General features: G+C 36.0%; 3 protein-coding genes across 4 annotated transcripts; 1 reads left to right on the top strand and 2 right to left on the bottom strand.

Annotated features, from left to right (window-relative positions):
• Nucleotides 1-406: 406 nt before the first annotated feature.
• Nucleotides 407-3,604, top strand: LOC142545275 (protein GAMETE EXPRESSED 1). 2 transcript variants are annotated; one of them, XM_075652353.1, is made up of 7 exons: nt 407-535; nt 1,276-1,780; nt 1,857-2,444; nt 2,642-2,768; nt 2,855-3,041; nt 3,117-3,264; nt 3,346-3,604. In XM_075652353.1, the coding sequence occupies exons 2-7, from the start codon at nt 1,290-1,292 to the stop codon at nt 3,602-3,604; spliced, it is 1,800 nt and encodes a 599-aa protein (XP_075508468.1). In that variant the 5' UTR covers nt 407-535; nt 1,276-1,289. The 2 variants fall into 2 exon arrangements, with proteins under 2 accessions (XP_075508468.1, XP_075508469.1); XM_075652354.1 differs by having other exon boundaries at nt 535-671.
• LOC142545274 (pentatricopeptide repeat-containing protein At3g14330) lies at nt 3,547-5,774 on the bottom strand. The gene is made up of 2 exons (XM_075652352.1): nt 3,766-5,774; nt 3,547-3,680 (listed from the first exon to the last, which is right to left on the bottom strand). The coding sequence occupies exon 1, from the start codon at nt 5,715-5,717 to the stop codon at nt 3,801-3,803; it is 1,917 nt and encodes a 638-aa protein (XP_075508467.1). The 5' UTR covers nt 5,718-5,774; the 3' UTR covers nt 3,547-3,680; nt 3,766-3,800.
• Nucleotides 5,775-6,243: 469 nt separating this feature from the next.
• On the bottom strand, nt 6,244-7,178 carry LOC142544533 (NDR1/HIN1-like protein 12). Its single transcript, XM_075651573.1, has one exon. The coding sequence runs from the start codon at nt 7,092-7,094 to the stop codon at nt 6,468-6,470; it is 627 nt and encodes a 208-aa protein (XP_075507688.1). The 5' UTR covers nt 7,095-7,178; the 3' UTR covers nt 6,244-6,467.
• Between the last annotated feature and the right edge of the window lie 2,269 nt (nt 7,179-9,447).

Genomic DNA, 9,447 nt, shown 5'->3' with positions numbered 1-9,447 from the left:
ACTTATTTTCTTTCAAACAATCAAAAAATCATGTACATATAAATACAATATGAAAGTGTATTAAAAAAGTGTGAGGAGTGTGATATAATACAAGAGACGCAGCTGTCTGTCCAGTGGGCCTCGTGAGTGTTAAACAACAGCACATGGCATGGCTCTTCACAAATACAGGGTCCTATATTGATTTCTTCCGATCACAACTTTCTCAAATTATTGTCCCTGTTTTTACTGCGATGGCAACGTGCGTGAAAGTCCAGAAGTTGTCCCCTCGGAGCAATTATTGAGCCTGAAGCCCATCCAATAAATTTCCATGCAAATATATTTATTGGGCTGCTGTCAGCAAATCTGGGCTTGGTTTGTTAAAAAAAGGCCAAAAACTGGGCTAAATTTTACGTGTAGTGCATGAAACGTAACTGCCAGTCAAGTTGATAAAAAAAAAAAAAACTTTCTCCCGTCTGTCTTCCAAGAGACGCCTCCAAATCTATCATCGGATGTTTATTTATTGCACAAACACAGACAAATCGTTGATGAAATTTAGGTTGATCCTTAAAGACTTTGGATGTTTTACCTTTAATAAAGCCCTTTGTTCAGATTAATCGTCTACCCTCGAATTATTGGAGTTTACGTTTATTTGGTCTTTTCTGTTTGAAGTTTAAGTTTTCGGAATTTGCGAGGTAAAAGATTCACTTCAAGCATGGTACTATTATTTTCCCAAGTAATGACAGCATATTTTAGATTCTTCTGATTTTCTTGCCTTTTGAAGTATCTTTTATTCTATTAGGAAGTTAACAGAATAGGAAATAAAACGGAAAAAGAGGAATAGTATCACAGACAATTTAAGAGTTGCAATTCGAAAGGAAAGTTTATGCGCACTTATAGTTGCTTTTGGAAATATGATCTCAGTTTGTGATTTTAATCAGGTATTTCATGTTTTTCTAAGAGATTCGGCTTTAATTTAAAAATAAAACTTTTTGGTTGCTTGTCAAGATCATATTAGTATCTACTGTGTCTAATCGTGGGTGGTCTTCTTCTGAGATTTTGTTTTTTAATTTTGAGTAAAAATAAAATCACTGGGAAATTTGCTACGCTTGCATATATAATTTTTATTTTTTTAATACAATTTTCCCGTTTGTCGATATATCAGACATGAAGAATTTTGTATCAACCTCTCATCGGGAAGTCATCTCATGAATGTTAGGTGTAATTTGTGTTAAAGTTTCGGACGCTTAATGTGAATTGTTTACGTTAATAAGAAAAAAATTATTTCAATGTTTGCAGGTTCGATATAAGTTATGGATCCTCGAACTCGGAAACCTTACTCGTATTTCATCTTCACCTTAGTGTTGCTTTCACAAACATTCTTGTCATGGAGTTGGTTCTTTTCGTCTAGGGAAAAGATCGATAATAGCAATAAATTTTCTGGGAACAAGGTGATGGATAGAAATGGCAATTCTGAATTTTCCATAGAATCATTCAACGACCCGAATGGCTTGGCATTGGTCGAGAATGCTAGGAACAAAATGCTCGCCCCAAATTCTTGCTGGCAAGCTGCTTATCAGAAGGTGTTTGAAGGGTGTTCAAAGACTCTTGCTGATGAAGAATCGAGGACTAGATTAGCTTGGCATTTGAGTGATTGCTTTCAACGCCTCACGGGTCGTCCCCCTCTTCCTCATTGTGACGAAAATTCGGTAATGAAGAAATGTCTGAAAAATCTTGATGTGGATTCTCACAAGATTTTTCTTGAATACTTTCTTGAAACCAACTCAATCTGCCATCAGTTACAGTTGAGTAGTATGTTTTCTTGAATTTTGTTGTGTTTATGTGATGGGATGTTCTTAATTTGCCTCGAAATTTTGTAGGGCTGACACGTTTAAGTATCAAACGGAACGATTGGTAAATGAGCTGAAGAGTTCTGCGGAATATGCAGAACTGAAGTTGGACGAGATAGAGCGACATGGGGTGGAATTACTGCAGAATTCGAGACATGTGCATGACTCATTGGGTTTGATCGATCAGCGAACTCAGCAAGTTGCAGAAACGTCGAGGAATGTTGAGGATCGTGTTAACTCGGTTTTGAAGTATTCTGAAGTAGTTTATAACCAATCTACGATAGTAGCAGCTTCTCAAGCAGAGTTAAGTAAAAGTCAAGACAAAATGAAGGACAGTTTGGAAGAAGGAATGCTGGTAATTCAAAATTCTTATAATAATTTGGGTCTAGAAATCACAAATTTGAAAAACGAAGCTGTTGAAATCGAGAAGGAGATTGGAAGAGTTGGGGATGCAATGTTTTCAAAGATGATAACTTTGCAGAGTAAGGCTGATGATATCGGGAATATGGCAGGGACGTCTTTGGATAAACAGAAACAACTTCTTGACGGCCAGTCTGTGGCTCTTGAAGGTCTCCATTTTCTAACAAGGTTTCAGTCGCAGGCCCTTGAAGAAAGCAGGTGGACACTATATTTTAAACCGCCCTTTCCAACACAAATTCTTAAGATATCTCCAGACAAAATTCTATAGCTGAACAGGACAAGTCAAATTCTCTACCATATAACTATACAATTGCCATGTTTCATCATTGTGTCACTTAGCCTCATGACCACATATGTTTATGATATATTTTAGATTAAATTTGTGTAATTTACAGGGTGACTCTTGAAAAGTTGGCAGAATTTGGGCATAAACAGCAAGAGGAACTACTGGTAAAGCAAAAAGAACTTTACGAATCTCATGACCATCTAGTTGAGAATTCAAAACTTATATTAGCAGCTCAGGTTAGCTATTCTTTCTTCAATTCTCAACAAAGCTAACCTTTGAATCTGACTTAAAAAAAATGACTATGATTGTCACCTTATTGTAGAAAGCTTTCGAGTCCAAACAGGCAAGCATGTTTGTTGCCATAGACAAGCTGTTTGCCTTGCACAGCGCAATGTTGTTCGAATCTCGAGTGATCATAGCCTTTCTGGTTTACTCAGTTGCAATCTTCATCATCTACATGTTAACTAGTGTCAAACAAGCTTACAGTGTCAGACACAGGCTGTACTTAGGTAAATAAAGACATGAAAGTTTTAATGATTTCGAAATTCTTGTTACTAAATCTTAGTGCCAAACTTTATTTTCAGGGCTGTGTTTGACGTTCTCGGTAGAAGTAAGTATACTTTGGTACATGACAGCCAACATCGAACATCAAGGAAAGATGATATATACAGTTAGATCACTTTCTGTTATTCTTGCATCAGTGCAGTATCTGTACGCCATTTTAACATACAGGTAAAAAAGCTCTACTCTTCTGAAGCATGGAAAATTTTATAGAGTTACACAGAAATTTACAGAATTTATGCACGCATGCAGAGATTATGAACTGCTGAACCATAAAATGCTGTTGATGCTAATGGAGAAGGTAAACACTATGCAAGGGAATAAAGAGATGCTATCATTTGAAATGGATATTGACAGTGAGGTAAATTGGTCATCATGGGTCGATACAGATTTACCTGAAGATGTAGATATGTTAGAGGACCCTGATTATGTATACCCCGAGGAGATTGGGGATAGTTCTTCTTTGACTAGTTCAAGTACAAGGCGATATAACCTCAGGCAGCGTCATTAAGATTTGAAACCTTGAAAGCTAGATACTGTTGAAGAGGTAGATTTGACTGTATTTTTTGTGAAATTTTGATAGATTCCTACAAGGTTGTGCACAAGTAACTCTTGAATGTTAATTTATAATACAGCACGCTGTATTTATAGGATATTTCAACAGAATTTTACATATTACACAATGAATTTTGAGAATTCAGACTTTGTCACCAATAGTCATTGCAAGAGCATTTTCCTTCATTAAAATGATGGAACCGATTTGTGTCTCTTAATATAATTCTCCTCCGACTTACTTCAGATGCATACTTCATCCAAGTATGACAATCTGCACAAACACGAAGATTTTTGGTGATCCTGACAGGTAATCCTGAGCCACCATGAATTAATGCATATATTGTGGCAAGCCTTTCACTGTGACCACACACCCACTCTACCTTCATTTCCTTGTTTATGTCATGAAGCACGACTCCTGTATCAGGTACATACCCTCTTTTCTCCATTTCTTTTGACAATTCATGAAATACAATTCTATACTCATCTGTTTTTCGAAACTCAAAACCTCCACCAGCCACAAAACTGTGTACTTTGTCTCGAATATGTACCCAACTGCAGCCAGCTTCTTTCTTGATTTCACTCTTCTCCATCAGTTCTCTCACCATTCCAACTTTGTCCCACATCCCAGCATTCGCATATATGTTTGATAACATAACATAATTTCCAGCATTGTACGGTTCAACCTTAAATAGAACTTTTGCTATGACTTCTGCCAGTGAAACATAACCGTGCAACCTACAAGAATTGAGCAACGATCCCCAGATGCTGCCGCTCGGCTTAATGGGCATTTTCTTAACCACATCTAATGCCTCTTCTATTTTCCCGGCTCTGCCTAACGTATCCACCAAACAGGCGTAATGCTCCAAATTAGGATCTATTCTGAACTCGGAACTCATTCTATCAAAGAGGACTCGACCCTCTTCTACCATCCCGGAATAACTGCAACCTGATAACAATGAGATGAATGTCACCTCATCCGCAACATATCTAGCTTCCGTCATTTCTTCAAAAGCTGAAATGGCTTCTTGAATCCAACCACTGACTGCATAACCGTTGATCAAAGTATTCCAGGATGTCAAGTCTTTGGATGTCATTCTATCAAAAACTTTCCTACAATTCTCCATGGCTCCACATTTAGCGTACAAATCCAAAAGCGCATTCATCACAAGAACGTCCGGGCATTTCTCTGATTTTAAAATTTGCGCATGAACTTCTTTACCAATATAAAGTGAGGTCAGCCGAGTACAAGCCGCTAGAATCGTCGTCAAACTAACCCAACTAAATCCAACGCCTTCCTTCTGCATTCGTCGAAAAGTTTCAAAACCTTCAGACACCTGATGTTTCCTAACGAACCCAACAATCAACGCATTCCAAGTAGCAACATTTCGGTCAGGCATATCGTCAAACAACCGTGAAACCTCCTCAAAAGTCCCGCATTCTGAATAAAACTTCAAAAGTGCATTGTTGACCACCTGATCAGGCTCTCCAACAGCCTTCAGAACCTGAGCATGCACCGATTTACCAAAACCTGAATCTAACAAACCCGAACAAGCCTTCAACGCAACCGAAAATGCAAAGTTCCTCGGCTCGATTCCCTTCGACAACATTTCACAATAAACGAGTAAAGCCTCATTAAAATTCCCATTTTTCGAAAACCCAATAGCCATAGCCACGTAAACCGACTCCCCAACACAACCCATCTCCTCAATTCCCCGTCTAAACGCCCGAAACGCGTCATCCAACCGGCCGCAAGCTGAGAAAAGAGTGATGAACTTAGAATTTAAGGTGGGATTCTTGAGAAGATCCTTGTGATGTTTGGATTCCAGAAGATGAAGGTAGAGTCTCTGTCCATGGAGCAAAGCTTTTCTGGAAATGCAGGCGTGTAAGAGACAAGTGTAGGACTCGACTGTTAGCTGCTGGGATTCCAGTAATAGGTGAAGCGCTTCATCGAGTTTACCAGATTTGGAGAGATACTTGAGAGTAGAATTTCGTGGTTGATTTTGGAAATGAAGTTTAGGAGGTGAAGTGATGGTCAAATTTGTGGAGAGGCATACACTGGAAACAACCATTGTTTTTTAGGCCTCTCCGCGTCTCTCACAGAAAATGAAAATTTTATGAAATTTCGAGACTGCTCGGAAATGTTTTCAAATTTCATTAAACAATATAAGTGTATATCGAAATCAATATTCAGTATTTTAAATCTGATCAATTCGGCGAGATAATTGCACTACTTGGAAATTTTATTCTCGACAATTTGATTTAATATATTTTGATTTGTATTACAAGGAAAACTGGATGGTTGATTCAGTTTTGATTACATATATATGTTTTTTATATAAATAATTCAATCAAAAAGTGTAAAAGAAAATGATAAATTCGTAAAATATGCTGTTAAAATTTGATATTTGATGATGGGTTTCATTTCCGATTCTGAACCTTATTTTAGCCCAATGGGAAGAGAATCCACCTTGGTTGGACATGGGTTTTGGGGTTACTTTAGACCGTCCAGGTCCAAGTATCGGTCAGTCTAAGAAGATTATGAATAGAGAAAATAATATCAAATATAGATATTCAATCATATATTTGGGACGGACAGAAAAATAAAATGTGATATTTAGTACAGAAATAACAAAATTTACGTGTTAGAGACCAACTTGATCATCAGTATTTTGATTCCTGCATGTTCCGATCGACTAGCCGATTACTATGAATGAAATTATAAATCAGGAGATATTGGAGAGTTGGAAAAATTCCAAATGATCAAAAACCGTTGACCCCTGAAGTGAGGCCAAAAACTAAATAACTCGAGGACAGAACATTCATTGAGACCTAGAGCTACAACGAGGGAATATGGGAGTCCCATTCACAGGCAACTGCAGCATGCAATCCAAATGCAACCAGAATTTCACCGAACCAATTAACCCAACTCTCCATCTCGTTTTGGTGTTCCCTTTCAGCTCAAAATTAATAATATTTCGACTCAACGACCAGTTTACAGACTCCGCTTCATCTGGATTCAACGGAATCGGAGTGGACTGTGAAACATAGTTGAACACCGTCGTCTTATTCGGGCCCAAACCATACGTATTCGCCTCCAGAAACGCTATATTCCGGCCCCGGAAACTCAACCCGTATCTCGTCTCGTAAAAACTAACACTGGCTTTCGCGTTACGGTTTTCGGATTCGATCACTATGGTTACCTGTACTGTCAGCAAGCTGGCTTGGTCGAAGTATATGGCGTCAAGCTGTGCGCTGGTGACGCTTATTTGTGGAACCTTTGGTTTGATGACAAGGTAGCCGATGAATAGAGTTACTCCGGCGATGATCACGGCGACCGCGAGTATGGCGCAGATTATGGCAACGCACCAGATTAAGAGGTTGGTGTGGTGTGGGGTGGTTCGGTGGAAATGGCCCGATTTAAACATTGGTGTGGTGAGAGAGGACATTAGGACGGGGAAAGTTTGGATTTCGGTTTATTTTATGTGGGAATTATTGGGAAAGAAAAGCAAGGTGTACTCGAGGGTGCAATGGGTGGGGGAAGGTTTTGGTATATCTTCTTTTCCTATGTATAAAGCTATCTTAATTCTACTTTACACTCCCTTCCCTTTAGTCTTGCAAGAAGATACAAATTTAAGTTTTATGTATAATTTTCAAGAATGTATTATCACCTGAAATAATTGTATTTGTATCCCAAGATAATCACATGTAACAATTGGTTCGTCTTATTTTTTTCCCCTAAGAAAAATTCTATCTTTTGATTGTCTATTCGAGAAGTAATATCGCAAGAAATATTAGAATATTTTTTTTCCCGTATTATGATAAATTAAATTAGAATAGATCTCTTGTGAGATAGTCTCACGAATCTTTATTTGTGAGACATGTCAACTCTACCGATATTCACAATAAAAAGTAATACTCATAGCATAAAAATTAATACTTTTTTCATGGATGACCCATATAAGAGATCTGTCTCATAAAATACAGTTCGTGAGATCTTCTCACACAAGTTTTTGCCATCAAATTAGGTGATGAATCCATATATGTACATATATAATGGAACCTATTATACCCAAGAATGATGGAGCTTAATAATTATAACTAAGAAGAAAAACCCAATGTTTCATATTAATAATGGTCTCTAATCTTTGGAAGGCCCAAGAATGATTGGCCTTAATAATCATTAATGAATCTTTAGATGATGCGGCACTATGATTAATAATCAATTAATTAGAGACATATGTAACATACTTATAGACATCAAAATCATCATTACATCTACCTAAAATAGCAAGTAATGAACTTTAAGCAACGTGGAATTCATAGGTTATGTTTGGATGAACAAATTTGAAATCTTTATTTTCAAATATAAAAAAGAAATTCAAACTCATTCTCCTATTTATTTACATAGTAAATTATACTAATTACAAAAAATTTCAAGTTTTTAAAATGGTAGAGTCGTTTGAAATTTATTGTGATACGTATGATTACAAAGTGTAAATAAATAAAATATGAATTTAATTTATAAAATGATTTAATCCATGAAACCTTAAAGTATTTGTTCCATGTTCACATATTGGTAGAAGGCAGTGACTGGAGAAGTAGTTGCAGAAATAGGCAGGCAGCATCAGTTCATCATAAAATACAGTGAAAAATCAAAGTATATTAGTAATTATGGACTGCTACAGGTTGAATGGGTATGGCGGCTGGAGTATTTTCAATTTTATTATTTTCTCAAAAAGCGAAAGCGCTTGGCAGCAAAACAAAAGAATCTTTTCTCTTCCTGTCTTATTTAACCCCTTCAGATGTATAAATCATAAACTCAAATCCGCACGAAATTAAAAGTGCAATATTGTTGACAAAATGGAAAAATTAATAATTACCTCCCACCATATAATAAATAATTCCACCGACTAGAATTTATTTACATTTTGGTACAAATATTAAAGTTTCTATTTTTTTTTTATAAAAAACTCCAAGTACTAAATTAAAGGCAAATGATAGTAAAAAGTTATTCCGATGTGTTTAGAATAAATAAAAAAAAATATATAATTAAATAAACATAAATCTTACTGTGGTGGTCAAATATAGTATACGTACGCTGGAGATTCAAATATATTATTTGGGCAAGATATTTGACCATGGTCCACAAATCCTACCGGGGTTTCTTTTCATTCAAAAAATATTCGAAAATAAAATAAAAATTATTTATTTTGAAACTTTAATAGCAACAAAAGCTTGGATATCTTACGTTACAACCCCATGCTTTCTTCCTGTTTGCCACTCGTTCGATTCTTTAATTTCTTGCACGTTTTATTTTATAATATCTGTCGAACTATTGTACTATTTCGACCATGACATTAATATTCCCTTATATATATATACCGTAAAAACAAAACGAAAAAGAGTGCGGATTTTGACTGAAAATTTACTCTGAATGAACACAAATTTAATTATATTATCATGATTATTTTAGAATACTAAATAAAAGTGTATAAAGTAACTTTTTTTATTTGCTTCCTTTATACACGTGGGCTTTTTCAATTTAGAATGAAGAAATTGGTTCGTCATACGTTATCAGCAAATTACTTAATTTAATGGTGGATCTTCGTTAAAAAATGCAAGTCCCAAATTATTTTAGTTTAATGGTGAATCTTTTTAGAGATTTAAGTCCTGCAGATGAGCTTGTCTGAATAGAACATGGGTTTGGAGTAAAATATTTGCGAACTTGACAGAAACAAATAACTTAAAAGATTTTTATTTTTTGTCTTGTTGTCAGATAATTTATTATTTAAAAAAACT

The sequence above is a fragment of the Primulina tabacum genome, chromosome 5 (assembly GCF_025594145.1).
Source record: "Primulina tabacum isolate GXHZ01 chromosome 5, ASM2559414v2, whole genome shotgun sequence".
NCBI lineage: Eukaryota > Viridiplantae > Streptophyta > Magnoliopsida > Lamiales > Gesneriaceae > Primulina > Primulina tabacum.
This window is presented reverse-complemented; position numbering and strand designations above follow the sequence as displayed.

Excerpts from the sequence above, each read along its gene's own strand:
- LOC142545275 (XM_075652353.1), top strand. The coding sequence starts at position 1,290 with ATGGATCCTCGAACTCGGAAACCTTACTCGTATTTCATCTTCACCTTA. Across the intron at positions 1,781-1,856 it reads TCAATCTGCCATCAGTTACA|GGCTGACACGTTTAAGTATC; the intron begins GTTGAGTAGTAT and ends GAAATTTTGTAG. Across the intron at positions 2,769-2,854 it reads AACTTATATTAGCAGCTCAG|AAAGCTTTCGAGTCCAAACA; the intron begins GTTAGCTATTCT and ends ACCTTATTGTAG.
- LOC142545274 (XM_075652352.1), bottom strand. The coding sequence starts at position 5,717 with ATGGTTGTTTCCAGTGTATGCCTCTCCACAAATTTGACCATCACTTCA.
- LOC142544533 (XM_075651573.1), bottom strand. The coding sequence starts at position 7,094 with ATGTCCTCTCTCACCACACCAATGTTTAAATCGGGCCATTTCCACCGA.